At 40.9% G+C, this 18,110-nt stretch overlaps 1 protein-coding gene across 1 annotated transcript in view; it reads left to right on the forward strand.

The window, feature by feature from the left end:
• The window catches only part of LOC125229781, a 517,609-nt gene that overhangs the window by 417,161 nt on the left and 82,338 nt on the right, over positions 1-18,110 (forward strand). Inside the window, exon 5 of the mRNA XM_048134722.1 lies at positions 7,166-7,234. Within this exon, the coding sequence (XP_047990679.1) occupies positions 7,186-7,234 (49 nt within the window). The 5' untranslated portion in view covers positions 7,166-7,185. The remainder of the gene's footprint in view (positions 1-7,165; positions 7,235-18,110) is intronic.

Below are 18,110 nucleotides of genomic sequence, written 5' to 3' on the forward strand. Positions count from 1 at the left end.
CAAAAGTCCTTAACAGTCTTTTGTCAGGAGGCAACAAAGTGCGCGCCTTTAACGCCTGGGTAATGCCTCTACTCACATACTCCTTTGGCATACTACGGTGGACCCAGACTGAGCTGGACGCCCTGGATCGGAGGGTCCGCTCACTGCTTACCACACACCGTATGTTACACCCGCGCTCGTCTGTTATGAGATTGTACATCCCACGGAAATGCGGAGGTCGAGGCTTCCTAAACGCCAAAGATCTTCACAACCGTGAGGTGTACAATCTCAGGAATTACTTCCTTAACAACGAGTGTGGGATGCATCGTGATGTGGTGGCAGTGGACGGAAACCTCACGCCGCTCTCCTTGGCGAAAGAGAACTGGCGCAAACCTGTGGTACTAAGTACTGCGGACCGCAGGGCGGTATGGGAGAGCAAGCAGCTACACGGGCGGTTCTACAAGGCCCTCACGGGACCCGATGTAGACCTACTCGCATCGGTGAACTGGTTACGATTCGGGGACCTCTTCGGAGAAACCGAGGGTTTTGCCTGTGCAATTGCGGACGAAGTTATGATGACGAACAACTACCGGAAATATATCCTGAAGGACGGTACGGTCGACATTTGTCGGGCATGCCGCCGTCCCGGAGAGTCACTCAGGCATATCATTTCCGGTTGTTCTCATCTTGCTAACGGCGAGTACTTGCACAGACATAATCTCGTAGCCAGGATTATTCACCAGCAACTTGCTCTTCAATACGGCCTTGTGGACCGCGAAGTACCGTACTACAAGTACTTACCTGCGCCAGTTCTTGAAAATGGTCGTGCCACGCTCTATTGGGATCGATCTATTATCACTGACAGGACTATTGTAGCCAATAAGCCTGACATTGTGATAATAGATCGACTGCAACGCCGGGCAGTGCTCGTTGACATCACCATCCCCCATGATGAGAATCTCGTGAAAGCCGAGAAGGACAAGTCCAGTAAGTACCTAGACTTGGCTCACGAGATAACCGCCATGTGGGATGTTGATTCAACGATCATTGTTCCGATAGTCGTTTCAGCGAACGGTCTCATAGCGAAGAGTCTCGACCAACATCTTAAGAGACTCTCGCTAGGTGGCTGGATCAAGGGCCAGATGCAGAAGGCGGTGATCTTGGACACGGCGCGGATAGTCCGACGGTTCCTCTCTCTGCAGCCCTAACCACCGGCAGCTTGGGCCCTGCCCCGCTGCTGGCGGCACCCTAGGTTAGGTTTTTTATAATGTGTTTATATGTTTTTTTATATTGTTTTGTATGTGTTTTTGTATTTTACTTTTATATCCATATTATAAACAGCCTAGCCTAAGATAGAAAATAAATACTGGGAATTAAATTAAATTAAAATAAATTCTAATTAACACAAGTCAAATTATATTCTATTGAAAATATTTCCAGCCTCAGGCATTGGAGGCCTTGGTCACTTTTTCTTTCATATGTGTAATTTATTTCGGTTTTAAATTAAAATAACTTATAAATAAAAAACCTCGCCCAAGTCGCTGCCACCGGGCAGTGTGCCCAGAAGGCTGGCCGCATTTCCACGTTGGATGGCAATGCTAATACAAATACAAATACAAATACAAATAATTTATTAATAAAAACATAATTGTACAGTGATTGTTCTTAAAGGCTAAGAATTGTTATACATATAAGAGATGTTTTATACAAATGCCTGAGCTAGGATAGTTCCTGTGTTTCAGGCAGAGGAAGGACTAAATTAGTGATTTATTTTTAATTATTCACTAAAATAAAACTTATAAGAAAATAAACACAAGACTTATTTTCGTAGGTTCCGAACTATTACATTACATGCGTTGCGTTGTAATGCGTTGAGTAAAATATTGGCCAGCCCTCTGGTCACCTGTGACGTCAATAAGGCGCGCCGCTAGTTCTTTGTACATCTGACGCGCGCTTGGCCCCCATGGCCCCAGTGTTTCCACACCAAACGCCGCAAAAATGTAACTGCTGCCAAGGGTAGCATATTTGCGGCGCTTGAGGTCTTCGGCCACAGACGCCGCATGACCAGCACCACCGCTGGTGCCCTGAAGATGGGACGGCGCAAGTGTGTCAACACACGTGGCATCCCACACCAGAGGCCGACCCAACTTCCAAGGCACCAGAGTCATACCGTCGGGCCTCTTGCCATCGTCCCTTGCCAGGCCGATAGAAACATACATACAAGGTACATCGTCGCAATCGAAAGTTACCTATATCATGAATAAAATTGATGACATCTAGAGGTTTCTAAAGTCTATGGCTGCGAAAGTAAGTGGTTACCTCCCTATAGACAGGTTGTGACAAGTTTGACGTGTTCAGATTGTGTTTACATTGCGTGGGGAACGATGGAGCTATTCCGGAGATGGAGGGTTGTTATTTGATATAAGATAACAGTGGCTTGAGAAAATAATATACCAAAAGTACAGGTACATTTTGGCATTAGTTTCATACTATATTAATATTAAAAAAAAAAAACAATCTCTAAGGCACTGATTCCACCAAAAATAAGTAGGTAAGCGATGAGCTATTGGCGTCGATTGCCACAAAGCCGCTTTGTCAATTTATTCATATAAAGATACAGTAAATCTCGCCTTAATGGTAACCGGTAAAGTGGGACGTTTTACTAAACACACCCACATTATTATAGTCGCTCCCGTGTAAATAATAACCTAACCACAAAATTAAAATTTTGAAAAAACCCCCGACCGCGACATAGTAGACCGATTTTCATGGCTAAGAACACTACCGACTTACTCAGCTTTCAGACAAAAAAAAACTAAATCCAAATCGGTTCATCCGTTCGGGAGCTACGATGCCACAGACAGACAGACAAACAGACAGATAGACAGACACACATACAGACAGACACGTCAAACTTATAACACCCCGTCGTTTTTGCGTCGGGGATTAAAATAGTGATATCATCGAGTGATAGCGCGAGCGAGTTATAATTTCGTCGCCGAGCGAGCGAGTGACTATCTTTTGGTTCATTTCTATCGCCAATAGCTCATCGCTTACTGGTTTTTGGTGGAAGCAGTGCTCTCACCGCGCACAGCACTGGTCTCAGCGCGGTGAGACCAGTGCGCGCAGGGCACTGGTCTCACCGCGAACTAGTAAACTATGTGCTATCGGCTATAAAAACGAACAAAAGATAAGCACTCCCGTGCAAATAAAAGAGACACAGCGATATTGATAGCTCACCGCTGGGCGAGTAACTATAAACATCGCCGTGTCTCTTTTATTTATACGGGAGTGACTATCTTTTGTTCGTTTTTATAGCCGATAGCTCATAGTTTACTAGCTCGCGGTGGGACCAGTGCCTAAATCCCCCAGTAGCCTTATATAAAGGCCGCGCTACACTGGACTACATTAAACTTGCATAGGGATTGCATAGGGAACTTGCAAGGAGGGCCTTTGTCTAGGGAATTCTGAACTTCTTTGTAATATGAATTTACGAATTTAGAGCAGCTAGTGCAGTTAATTGCATTTATGATGAGGTGCTAATATTACTGGATTTCACGGCGTTTAGCGTTCCTGCGAAAATGATCCGGGCTTAAAATCTAGTGGAAGTGGCGCAAAATACAGTAAACAAGGTTTTTAGCGATTTTAACTACTATTCATTTAGATCATATTAGCGTTTTCCCCTATGGTAGCCATTAGAACGCAAAAAAGTTAACAGCCTTATAAAAAAAACCTTAAACAGTTGAATTAAACAGTTCTAGTCTTTGGCTAGTCTGTGGCCAAGTAAGCCCAAGGAAACCCATTTATAATAATAATAATAAAATAGGATCAAGTGGATAGGAAGAGTGACCGCCTCATGCGTATAGTACTAGCCTTAGACAATCAGCCAGTCATGAACATCATATCCGCCTACGCCCCACAAACCGGATGCTCAGTCAGAGAAAAACAGACCTTTTGGGATGACCTCGAAGACATGATGCAAGCATACCAACAGAGGAAAACATATATGTAGGTGGCGACCTAAACGGCCATGTGGGAGAGACTAGCGACACCCACGAGGCACATGGAGGCTACGGGTACGGTACGCTGAATGCACAGGGTGAGGAAATCTTGGACTTCAGTACTAAATATGGGATGAAGATCATAAACACATGTTTCAAAAAGAAACAAGAACATTTAATATCTTACAAATCGGGACAGCACCAATCGCAAATAGATTACATCTTGGCAAGAAAAGGGTGTCTCCGACGCTTCAAGGACTGCAAGATAATACCCGGTGAGGCACTTACATCCCAACATCGCCTCCTGGTAGCTGTCTTTGATCTTCAAAAACCAATTAAGTCCAAGATCGACAAAACAAAACGCATCAAATGGAAAGAGCTACATGGCGTTAAGAGTGAAGATCTTCTGTCTGAGATAAAGTTATACTTACAATCCGATATAAAACTAGAAAAACCACTAGATGTCAGATGGAATGATTTCCGGAGAAAATGTCTGAAATGTGCAGAAAGAACACTAGGAGTGTCAAAGGGTGGCGTCAGCACTACCAGAGACACGGACTGGTGGAATAGCACCGTAGAAGATATCTTAAAAACCAAAAAGGAAAAATTTAAAATCTGGCAGAAAAGTAAATCTGACGAAGATAAAGCTATGTACAAGGAAGTGAAAGCTATCGCAAAAAAGGCTGTTGCCCAGGCGAGAGCTGTATCTGAACACACCCTGTATGCAAGGCTAGAAAGGGCATCAGACGAATCGGAAATCTATAAGATTGCGAAGTATCGAAACTGAGCAACTCAAGACACCAAACTCAACAAGTACATAAAGAACTGTAGCGGCGAGCTTCTTACAGGCGACGACGACATCTGTGAGCGCTGGAAAGAGTACTATGACAACCTCCTAAACGAGGAGTTCCCTAGCGAGGAACTCTCGTATACCGCCCCAGCCCTTGGCCCAATCGACTGTCTTCTTCTTCCTCCTACCCCCTGAAGAGGTCAATAGAGCGATCAGTAAAATGAAAAACAACAAGGCCATGGGACCCGATAACATACCAGCAGACCTCTGGAAAAAACTGGGTAGTACTGGAGTAGCATGGCTCACGCGCCTGTTCAACGACGTAGCTGCCGGAGGTAGCATCCCGGATGGTTGGAGAGCTAGTTTCCTAACACCAATATATAAGAGTAAGGGTGACATTGCTCAGTGTAACAACTACCGCGGCATAAAACTGACGTCACATACGCTTAAAATTTGGGAGAGAGTTATAGGAACCCGCATCTCTCATCTCGCTGAGATAAGCGAAAACCAGTTTGGTTTCACTGCCGGAAAGTCTACCAATGATGCTATCCACACCCTGCGACTACTTACAGAAAAATACCGACTCATGAAAGAGAACCTGTATTGCCTATTTATTGACCTCGAAAAGGCCTTTGATAGAGTGCCTCGTACATTGGTATGGCAATCACTGAGAGCGCAGAAGATACCCGAAGCGTATGTCTCCATAGTCCAGGATATGTACCAAGGTGTTACGACACAAATCAAGAGCCCAGCAGGCCTAAGCAAGCCTTTTGAAGTAAAGGTTGGAGTGCATCAGGGCTCAGCATTGAGTCCTCTGCTCTTCAACCTAACCATGGACTACATCACACGCGACATCCAAGAACCAACTCCGTGGTGCCTTCTGTATGCTGATGACATCGCTTTAACTGCTACAGAGGCGTGGTCACTGCAGACACGGTTTGATCGATGGGTGAAGCAGCTGGAGAAACACGGGCTACGCATCAGTAGAACCAAGACAGAGTTTATGGAGTGTAATTTCGGAGGGGCGGCCGCAATAGGGAATGATATATTTATCGATAATGCCCCTCTACCAAAAGTACCGAAATTCAAATACCTGGGCTCTGTAATCGCCAATGATGCAACTGTCGATGAAGACGTCACACACCGCATTAATACGGCTTGGCTGAAGTGGAGGTCGCTTACTGGCGTACTATGTGACCCCAAAATGCCCATCAAGACGAAGGGTAAAATATACAAGTCCGTAGTCAGACCAGCCATGCTGTATGGCACCGAATGCTGGACCACCAATAAGGTACACGAAAACCGATTGCATGTAAATGAAATGAAAATGCTGAGGTGGGCCGGTGGTGTCACGCGGCTGGATAAGGTCCGGAACGACTACATACGGGGCACATTTAAGACCGCTTCTATTACCGACAAGCTGAAGGAGGGCAGATTGCGATGGTTTGGCCACGTCATGCGACGAGAAGACACCCACACCGTCCGCAAGGTGCTCGATACCCCCAATCCATCCAGAGGAAGAGGAAGACCGCCCGCCTCGTGGTGGTCCAATGTCCAGAGAGACCTCAAGCAACTGTCACCAACCACGACAACCCGGGACAGAGCGTCCTGGCGCCGAGCCATAAGGAGGCCCGACCCCAACTAGCGAGCTGGGACCAGGGACAGAGAAAGAGAGAGAATAAAATAGGATCAAGGGCCAGATACAGAAGGCGGTGATCTTGGACACGGCGCGGATAGTCCGACGGTTCCTCTCTCTGCAGCCCTAACCACCGGCAGCTTGGGCCCTGCCCCGCTGCTGGCGGCACCCTAGGTTAGGTTTTCTTATAATATATTTATATACTTTTATATTGTTTTGTAAATGTTTTTATATTTTATTTCTATATACATATTGTAAAATAGCCTGTGTGGTGACGGGTTAAGAATTTCACCACCCCCTTTCTTCCCGTGGGTGCCGTAGAAGGCGACTGTGGGATATGGGTTAAATTGTGGCGTAGGCGAGAGGCTGGCAACCTGTCACTGCAATGTCACAGTTTCGTTTTCTTTTAACCCTTTGTTTGCCAAGAGTGGCACTGAAGCTTTAGTGGTTTCATGTGTTCTGCCTACCCCTTTATGGGATACAGGCGTGATTGTATGTATTGTATGTATGTATTGTAAAATACCTAGCCTAAGAAGGAAAATAAATACTGATAATAAAAAGATATATAATACTAGTACAGATTCTGATACCCCAATCCCATACTATAGGTAAGTATCTAATATCTGTATACTAAAATCTAAATTCACACTTAACGAGCTAGATGGCGCCCGGAGCCAGGCGTACCCAGATAATAGCTATAGTTGAGAGTGATGTGTTGTGAAGTTTTTGTATGTTAATTTGTATGTCTGTTTGTTTCAGATGGCATGGGGCGGTGACGCATGATGTCACTGCCGCTCGCCGCGCTGTTGCGGCTGCTGCTTATTGCTGGTGAGATTTGTTAACTAATCCTAATATTAAATAAAACTATGGAAACGGAGTAAATCGCGTATAATGAGATTTACAATAAAAATCATCCCCGTCGTTTCGAACACTTTACAGCATTCGTGGTCAACGCGTGACGGTTTTTTTTTGTTTAATGAGTGTTAACTCGCGATAGTTATATCGCGGTAACCGAAGACAATATTAATCTTAATATCTTAAAGATTTTAAACATGCACAAAGATACGCATGTTATAGACAGTTAAGAAATCATTTGATGAAATTTACGTTTAGTCCTTGAAGACCACGCGTTGACTACTAACGCTGCCGCTATAAAGGCTTCGGAACTTCGGGGCCGATTTTTGAATCTCGGCCATTCGATTTCGTGAAATTCGTTCAATAATATCTCCACTACTAGCGATTTCAATTCTACTAACAGAATCGAAAACGAGTGGTCATTACCACTAGTTTTAAAATGACTAGCCGTCCCTTTTCAAAAATAGCATTACGTCGTTTTCCACAGACTTTCGAACTGCGAATTCGTGCGTTCGAAAACTTCGAAATTAAAAAATAGATCCCCTGACGAATCAAAATACCGTTTTCATAGTTATACATACATATATCCCTCACATTCGAGTTTGGATGTTAATTCCACAATCGGGACTGTACAAGTGTACAGTCAGCAACATAAGTAACAAATCAAACTATACCCGTCAAGACAGCCATAGATAACAATTAACAAATATACATATATGTCTCTGTATATAAAAATACCTATATAAGTATAGCCGAAAGCGAATCAGAGGATCTCCTACGGATCATTATTAGCCAAGTCAAGTAAGATATTAATCCTCTCCATTATCCAAATAAATTAAATTTTCTGCACATACGTAGAATCCTTCTCTCCTGTTTAACAAATGTAGCAAATGCGAACCCAAATGAAATGTCGCTGAATAAAACAGCGTCAACATCTGAGCATTAGCCGTTAATGAAGTCATTGTCCGATCCAGGAGCAACATTCGAACATTTACCTCATTAAATAAAACTATGGAAACGGATTAAATCGCGTATAATGAATTTACGGATTATGCGACGTTCTTGCCAATGTCACTTCTTCCTATTTGGAATTCTGGCAATCTGCATTCTACTCAATTAGTATTTCACCTCATTCGCTTTTGTGGACAGTCATTACTTGTGAACAGTGGCGATTCTTCTTGTTCGCAATTATGCACATTCTGAATTGCACACAATAGTTTTTGACCTTATGCGCATATTGTGTACAGTCATTATTTGTATACAGTAGCGATTCTTATCTTACGCGCAATCGCGTGGCTGAAGTGGTCTTCACACGTACGTTCATTTGCGCGCGCAAGATGGCGGGCGGACATACGCTCGTGGACTAAAGAATTTTATTAATGGTTGAATTACTTGCTCTTTATAAATCGATACTATTAATAACAATAAAGTTAAACAATAATAACGCGGTCTATTGCGCATGATTAGCCTTTACACGCACGCTCTTTCCGTTCTCAAAAACTTCTACGCGCAATCACGCGCGAAATTACGTAAACTCTAATAACCTAACCACAAAATTAAAATTTTGAAAAAACCCCCGACCGCGACCTAGTGGACCGATTTTCATGAAACATGGCTAAGAACACTCCCGACTAACACAGCTTTCAAATGAAAAAAACTAAATCGAAATCGGTTCATCCGTTCGGGAGCTACGATGCCACAGACAGACACACACACAGACAGACAGACAGACAGACAGACAGACAGACACGTCAAACTTATAACACCCCGTCGTTTTTGCGTCGGGGGTTAAAAACTAGACAACACGAAATCGCGCACGGGCTTAACCGCGCGCTATCCTATACGCTACGGGAAAAGTGTAAAGGCAGCTATTAGGCACATACACGCATGACAGGCGTGAGATGCCCCTCCCAACATTTTTATACATATTTGAGGTAGCCGACGCGACGTGACACTTGCAGCATACATTTTATACCTGTGTCAAATCAAAATGAAATCAAATACATTTATAAAACTCGAATGTCACCTCAAACCAGTTCAGACCGGAGCGAGCCGGTAATGCGATAAATAGCTGTCGATTGAAAAGTCAATTAACGGGCAAATAACACGATTCTGTCGCTAACGACTGTACTAATTAGTTCTTGAATTAAGGATATTAGGCGTCTACATTTTCGATGTTATAATGCAATTCGTCACTACTTTGAAAAAGAAATCCTCAAAGTTAAAACGCAGTAAGTTTATGTGCGTTCCATACATACTTACATACAATTTTCTTTTCATTGACAGAAGAATATAAGGTAAGGTGGGGGAAGTTTGAAGGGTTTTTCATGCGAGTAAGATAGTAAGCCGCCCTTGCAATGTTCCGTTATACCAAGGACGATATAATAGCGGTATCTACAAATAAAGCCCATACAAAAAAGACCCCTGAAATGTATGGGCCTTTTAGGCTTAAAACTAGATGGCGCTGTTTCGCAGCCTTGAAGTGGCCAAAATCATATTTTAACAAAATAATATTATAAGCTACATATTTATGTGTTATACACTCATAATTATATACATTTTCTTTTATTGGATACGTAGATGATTTGATTTGTGTTTCTTGTCACATCTCTATATTGACAATCCTGCACTAGCTAAAGTTTCTGATCCAATGGTTGACTGGTAGAAAATGCCTTAAGGCATTAAGTCCGCAATTTGTACAATTTTATGTCGTGCAATAAAGTCTAAATAAATAAATAAAAATATATCTCATTTTCATCATAATCACCTATTAATTATGGTTAATACTAACTTGCACAGAATAAACGTGAACCTAATTGCTTTACACTTTTTAAAAACTAGTCTAAAAGAACTAGAAAAGTCTGAATAATTGAAAACACACGCTGGACTCGCTACTGCCCGGAGCGGAGTAGCAACTGCAGCTCCTGTTCCCATTGCAGAATCTGGAAAAATGTTTTTAACTTGGAGACAACTATGGATAGGTATTTTGAGCATTTTCAGTTAATACAAGGGCCGGAAATATTCTCCACTTTCGTAGGGACTTCAGCTCATCTATCGATTGTATACAAAAATATCGATACAATGTAGAAAATCCTCGTAGAATGAGGAGGCACACTCAAAGGTTATGAATGGCAGATGGCGCCACCTTATTGGTCCATTAAACCAAAGAGGATCAAATATTATAGAGAGTTACTGTCAAAGTAAAATGTGTAATCACAGTGCATAGACTGCCATCTCTCGACACAGGCTTAAAACTTTTAAACCTCAGTTTTGACAATTTGGCCCATATTCTTAGCTTGATATTATGTTTTAAAATGTCAAATATTAATATTAGCGCCATCTAGCTGAGCGTACCCCAAAGGTGTAATGCCATCTAGGCCACCGTACCTTTTTCTGTATGGTACTGAGGTACGTTTTTTTCTTAGACTTTATCTGTCTATACGGAGTTATACAGGGTGGAAAAATCGAATGCCACATGGATGGCAACTACCTTAAATATTGTAAATAGCACATTTTGTGTAAGGGAGACTTTCCTTTGTTTTTAAAAACAATAAATTAAAATGTATATGTCTTTGATTAAACAGATAAAGAATTTCATACGTGAGAGCGAGAAGATGATTTTTCTCTCTCTCTCTGTTCTCTAACAGTGCCTAGGCACTTGCACAGGCGTCGCCTGGCTAGATATAATGTCAGTCTGCCTCGTCATTGGAATGTTACTATAAAAATCCGTCAGAACCAACTAGGAAATCCTGATTAATTTAAAACACACGCTGGACTCGCTACCGCCTGCAGCTATGCGACTGCAGACTGCAGCAACTGCTTTTGTTCCCAATTCCCGTTGCAAATTCGGAAAAATGTTTTGAAGTTTGAAAAAACTATCTATAATTATGAAATGTAATGACCAATTTTAGTAATATATGCAGAGGTTGGATGTGGTGGCATTTAAAATGTTCATATGGAATTGTCCTTTATTGTATCAAAGACTATATAACTCACGTATTAAGTCTATATAACGCTCGACAAATGGAAATGGAGCGAAACAAATATTAATGGACATTGATAAAATTGCTTTTTTTTATATGTCTTTCCCATCACGGAACAATGGTATTCCGGACCTTTGGGAGGCGTGCGCGGGGCCGAAGCCAACGCGTAGAGGCCCTTTCGAAATGGAGCGAAACAAATATTAATGGACATTGATAAAATTGCTTTTTTTTATATTATTATTATTATCTTTGATTTTTGACATTGTTTTTAGCACTTATGACGTTTGACATTATATTCACTAGGAAGCCCTAGTACTATATACAAACATTTGTTTTTTGGACATTACTAATGTAATTTTATTTTTTATTTTATTGCTTTATTATGACATATTATTATTGATTTACTTTTTAATTTGATGATTATTATTGTTTGTATCAATTATTTTCTTATTATTATGTTGTGACGATCTTTTTGTGAATTGGTGCTATTTTTAAGTTAAAATAACATGTAATTTTCATTAAGAAATAAATAAAATCTAATCTAATCTAATCTAATCATATCGAGCGTTATATCGACTTAATACGTGAGTAGCCCGATTAAAATAATTTTAAATATGTCTGAGTCTCGCGTGAGTTTTATACTTAGTTAAAATTAGAAAATTACTCTTTGTGAGTGACTTATGATATGACTACAGAAAAGACGTGATTCTAATTGCTATTATTCTATTGTAGGTGAAAAATTCGTCGGAACCAACTGAAAAGCTTGAATAATTTAAGCAAGTTGGACTCGCTACCGCGGCGTACCGCGTACCCGTAGTACCGCCTGCAGCTATGCGAATGCAGCAACTGCTTTTGTTCCCAATTCCCATTGCAAATTCTGGAAAATATTTTTACTTTGGGGAATACTATGGTCATTTTGAGCATTTTCAGTTTATTGGAAGCCCTGTGGCCGTGGCCTGTTTAACTTAAGGATATAGGTAGGTACAGTCAGCCAAAAAGTGGTTTACCACTTCCCGACCTTATACCTATGTATGAAATATAGTCGAAAAGTGGTAAACCACTTTCTTGGCTGACTGTATCTACACATCGTTACAATGTTGAAAATAACTTATCTATTTTCAATTTTCAAGCGCAAAAACCTTTCCTAGAAAGTCTAGAAACCAATAATAGTGTATCCTTAGCGAGAAGCCACAGAAACGCCAGACAGGGCGGGCCCTAGACACATAAATACAACTATGAACTGTTGAACTTGCTGACTTACATAAATTACCCCTAACATTGTAGAAAAACTGGAGACGAAGATAGCACAGCGTTTAGGACACTGATTGATAATCGACTTGAAAGTATATCCCGTTTATTTCATTGTTAAATTAAGAAATTAAGAATTCAGACTCCGCTCTCTCTCAGATTTTCCGGTACCAAAAAAAGAAACCGTACTGAGTTTTCTTAAAATTTCAAGGCTGCAGGTGGGGATGGCGCGAGTCTGCGGAGTGCCAGTGTGGCCAGTGGCCAGACTATATAGTGCACTGTATAGTCTTCGAGTGCCCCATAACCAAGTTTAGCGGAAAAAGGGCTGATCTTAAGACACTTTCGACAAATGCCGTTGAATATCTTAAGTCTAATTTTTTTTTTAATTTAAGTAGAGAACAACGTGTAAGCCATACTTACTTACTTCACTGGCTCAGCGACCCAAAAAGGATCTTGGCCTCCGACACAAGAGATCGCCACTCTGCCCTATCCTGCGCCACTTCACGCCAGTTGGGTACACCAAGTGCGGACAGGTCTTTCAGGGCTTCCTCGCACCAGCGATATCTGGGACGCCCACGCGGACGTTTTCCACCTAAGCCATACAATAAATAAATAAATAAGGCAGATATTTACGTATCTGTTGGAAAATATGGTAAGGAATTGGAAGTTGCCATAATTATATTTCCGCCAGTTTTGAGAAAATAAGGTAACTTTTCCTTACATAGACTTTTAATAGTTCTACAGTACAGTAGCCTAGGGTTCCAATTGGTTGAATGTACTACACATAACATGTCACTTCCTGCCTGACTAGGATGTAATGAGGACCAGTCTGGCTTAGTGGATAGTGACCTTGCCTGCTAAGAAGATGGTCCTGGTTCGGTAAGGGCATTTATGCATTCTAACTTTGACAATTGAAACTTTGACGATCGACGTTATAAATCAGATTGTAAGAAATTTCTTACTGCTAGTCATTTTGTAGAGTGGCCTAGGGTTTCAATTGGTAGGGTACTTAGGTCACAAAAAAATATTCTACAGGATCGCATAACGTCTCTTTATTGGCAAAATTTTCGCAAATTCACAACAGCATAATTATATAACTTAACCACAAAATTAAAATTTTGAAAAAACGGACCGCGATATAGTGGACCGATTTTCATGAAACAATGGCTAAGAACACTTCCGACTAACTCAGCTTTCAGACAAAAAAAACTAAATTGAAATCGGTTCATCAGTTCGGGAGCTACGATGCCACAGACAGACACACAGACAGACAGCGTCGGGGGGTAAAAACAACCAGCCACATATAATCTTTCATTACAGTCGGTAAAACCGGCAGACATCTTGATTATGCAAACACAAAACAATGAAAAGAAAACCAGTTTCCGTAGACCCTTGATCATCAAAGTTGTATCAAAGCACAAACCACATAATATGTGGTATATATTATATACAGACTAGTTCACCCCGTACAACAAAATGCGACCGTCAAAACGAAACTCTATTGATTCCAGCGAAAATGATAGATGTCACTCATAGTGCCATTTGGCATTGATCTAAATTTAATAAATTTTGAAACATGGCTAATTTTTAAATTTACATGTTAAGATCTAATTTTCTTGACATATAGTAATAAAAACTGTTTCAAAAAACATTAGAAACAAATTAAACCTATGTTTATCTGTAAACATAATAATAATAGAGCAAATTTTTAGCGCCATCTATCAAAAAAACAAAAAATCACTGGTATCTAAGCGGTTAAGGTTTCAAATTTACCTGAACAATTTGACAAAATAGACGTTTAGCACATACACATATGGTCGAATATTGAATGAATAATAACCGAAGCCGAAAAATTGGAACAATGAGAAGTAAGTAAACATTGTGAAAAAATTAATGGAATCTTGTGTTATTTTACTATATTAGACAATTTTGGACGATTGTGGTTATAACATTATCACCAATAACATTAAAATTGTTGTTTTCAGTGAGAAATTAACAAACTGGTGACTAAAACGGGGTTTCGTGCCATCACTCACGAAATCATTTTCCAACCTGAGACAATGAATAAAGGCAAGAAATTGGTTCTAGCTGGGCATTTTCTAGAGATTGAAGACATTATTCCACCATTTGTACTTATGTGCAATAAAGTATAAATAAATCATTGGCTTTTGAAATTGTTGATATTATGTCATTTTCATAGGCTAACTGTAGGTATTATATCATTCAGGGACAGGGTACAGGGTTTATTGTAAAATAAAAAAAACTAGCTATAATATCTTTTAATTATAATATACATTACAAAAACCTGTTTCATTTACTTGAAAATATTAGAGGTTTACCATATCACATCAAATATGTAATCATCAATGCGATGAAATAAGTTCTCAGGAAATTTATTTAAAATGTGATAAGCCTTTGATGGATGGCCTGTTTCTGCTTTTTTGTTTTCGTGCTCCTTCATCTCATTGAAACTTCGATATTTACGCATTTTTGTCAATCCGTTTCGATTTGTACACAGGAGCAGACATGAGGAAACAACTCAAATGATTTTGGAACATACTCGTAACTGGGATTGGCTTCCACATCGGCTTTTCTACCTCCAATAAAGTTTGCACTACAAATTCACCGTAAATTCAACTCAATACTTGTATCAAATAATTATGCACTTTAAATAAAACTTCAGAGGTTAGATGAGACTTTTCTTCTTACGGCAATTATCCACTTAAACGGTGGTTTCGTTTCCACCACGGTCTTGGAAATAGCTAGAGTTTAGTCGCTATTTTTCTTGGTGTTATTACAATTCACCATAACAAATTTTACTAGGCCCATATTAAGTAAATTTATCTCGAAAATGTTTACTGCAATATGGATTTGACAGCCTTGCCAATACAGTACAGACTTGTCATCCCATACATCCGTCTCACGTTTTTCTCTTCAATCATTTGACAGGTGCAACTTACTAACCTAAGTATTTACTTTTCAGCAGGAACATCGAAACGCCTGACACATTAGTGAAAGCTAGATGATGGCGAATTTCGGGCCAATTGTCAAGACACGTTATGGTCTCGGTTGAAGTTGGTTTGCTTTTCAAGCCAGAGATCACGGGTTCGAATCCCGGCGGAGAGACACAAGTGAAGATAACAGTTTTTTTGGGTTTTATTTTTATTTTATGGTTTTTGATTTTTTTTTGCATAAGTTTTAACGATAATTCTGAATTATCTTGAACGTACATTCCAGGAAAAGCAAAATATGCTACGTAAAATATTACAACTCTAAGTGCGTTTTCACATTATCCTATCCGCGATATCGGATGAAGGAAGAATTTTAAAGGCGAAAATCAAAGATGGCGGCTTAAATATATGGGATATCGATATCGGTCCTACATCTGATATCGGATCGGATAAGTCGGTTGCAATGCGCGCTGCGCTGTGCAATGCGCGCTGCAACGTAGACGCATTGATGTATTTAATATTTAAATATAAATTGTGAATTGGCGCGGCGCGGCCGCCGCTAGTAAATAGACACGATGGGTGATTCTCAGCAGAATAAACCTATCGTGAACGAGTTCCTCGCTTTTCTTCAACGCAAAAACAAGCTGGTACTGGAAGGAGCGATGGATGCGAAGACGGCTGTCCAGATGAATTCGCGTGCGTCGAGTTTCACCATCGATGACATCTGTGAAGCTAAGCAAGTGCTGTGCCAGTCCCTTGGGATTGCCGGCACCTATGTTCCACATCGACGAGGGGATGAAAACGGACAGAAGACCCTTGAAGATATAAAGAAAATCCTCAGGGAGAATCAAGACCGGATTCCGGAGTTCGTGGCGACGACGTCGTGTATTCCGGAAAATCTCGACATTAGCAGCTTGTTTAAGGAAATCGAGGTCCTTAAAACAAGTTTAGCCGAAATGAGTAGCAAATTTGAAGCCAGCCTTATTACCATTGCTGATTTACGCAACGAAATAGCATGTTTGCGGAATGTCCCAACTCAGCCGGCCGCTTCAAATTTCGAACGTGACTCGCGACCTGACACACGTGTCAAGTCAGTTCGATTACCTGTTGACGCTGTAAAAAGTGTCGCAAGCGCCGCTCCGCCGCCCGCGCGCCCTCCGCGCGTGCAACCGCCTGCCCCTTCGAGCTTACGTCAGCGTTCATACGCTAGCGTCACCGGCCGGCAGCCAGCAGCTGACCGGGTCAGCACGCCTTCTAAGAAATGTGAATCACGGGCTCTTTTTAAGGAGAAGTCCTCCCGCACCAATGTAGATACGGAGGGATTCACATTGGTGGAAAGGAAAAGCAAGGCGCGTAGGGCGCCTCGTAAGACTGTGAGTGGCACTGCGGATCCGGTTAATTCTGGTCTTCGGGTCGCCACACCAAGTAAGCCGCTCTACGTGTCTCGCCTGCATTACTCCGCCGTGGCCGACGAAGTGGTGGAGTACGTTCGCCGGAAGACTGGCTTCACGCTGAGGGTGCAGCAGCTGCAGTCGCGCCGCTACGTGCACTTCAGCTCGTTTGTTGTGCGCGTGCCGCGGCCGCTGCAGGACACCATCGCGAGTGCAGACTTCTGGCCGAAGGGTGTAGTCTTTCGACGGTTCCGGGGCAACCTGCCGAATTGTACGCCCGGACAGACGACGCAACGAAGCCTCGACGTTACGTTGTCACCTAAATCTAGATGACGTTTCTTACTTTTATGTGTTTATTTTTTTTGCTCTTATGTATTTTTAGTTACTCAGTGCTTTGGTTTTTACTGTCATACTGTGTAACATATTTGAAATAAAAATAAAAAAAATAAAAATAATGTGAAAACACACTAAGACGGAAGTATTACTTTCTGATTATTTCATTTTTAGTAGTATACAATGTTTTACCACAAACAACTACATAATATAAGCACGACAGAGTCAGACGGCACTATGATCAGAATGAGATACAAGTTGTCAAAATGATTTACGGATTTTTTAGATATTGTATATTAATAAATAAATAAAACAATATATTAATAGGCCAATTTTATTCACCAAATTCTTTGAAAAGTTTCTTCATTACCATACTAAGTGTTGGTCCAGATTGATAAAACATTGAATATTGGTAGTTCGGGGTGTAAAAATATGTCAAACCTGAGATATGAAATATTAGTACTTATTTTCCCATCAAATATAATGAATAAAAATAAATCAAACACAAAGTATTAAAAAAAATACAAAAAAATTCACAAAAAAGCCAGGTCTCCGGCGAGATTCGAACCTCTGATGCTTAAGAGGGGGTAGAGCAGGGAGAATTTTCAGAATCTGTCAAATTACCCCATTACACACACAAACACCCTTCACTCACACTACCTCAATTTACTGTGAAAGGTCAGTGACCCTTAATTTTTTTCAAGAGTGTTATTTTGAGTTTGTAGTCAACTACTGACCTCCTTTAAGAAATTAAAACTGTAAAAAGGGTAGCATACAAGAAGACAGAGAAAAAATACACGTCATCTAGCTTTCCTTCTCTGTTCATGTCTCATGTGACTTAAATTTACCTAAATATGTAGATAACGTTCCTTACTCAGTTGATTGTTTATCTAGGTGTATTTCAAATTACTTTGTACTTCATTTTGCGTTACTTTTCTATACT

This window comes from Leguminivora glycinivorella, chromosome 9 (genome assembly GCF_023078275.1).
Source record: "Leguminivora glycinivorella isolate SPB_JAAS2020 chromosome 9, LegGlyc_1.1, whole genome shotgun sequence".
In the NCBI taxonomy this organism is placed as follows: domain Eukaryota; kingdom Metazoa; phylum Arthropoda; class Insecta; order Lepidoptera; family Tortricidae; genus Leguminivora; species Leguminivora glycinivorella.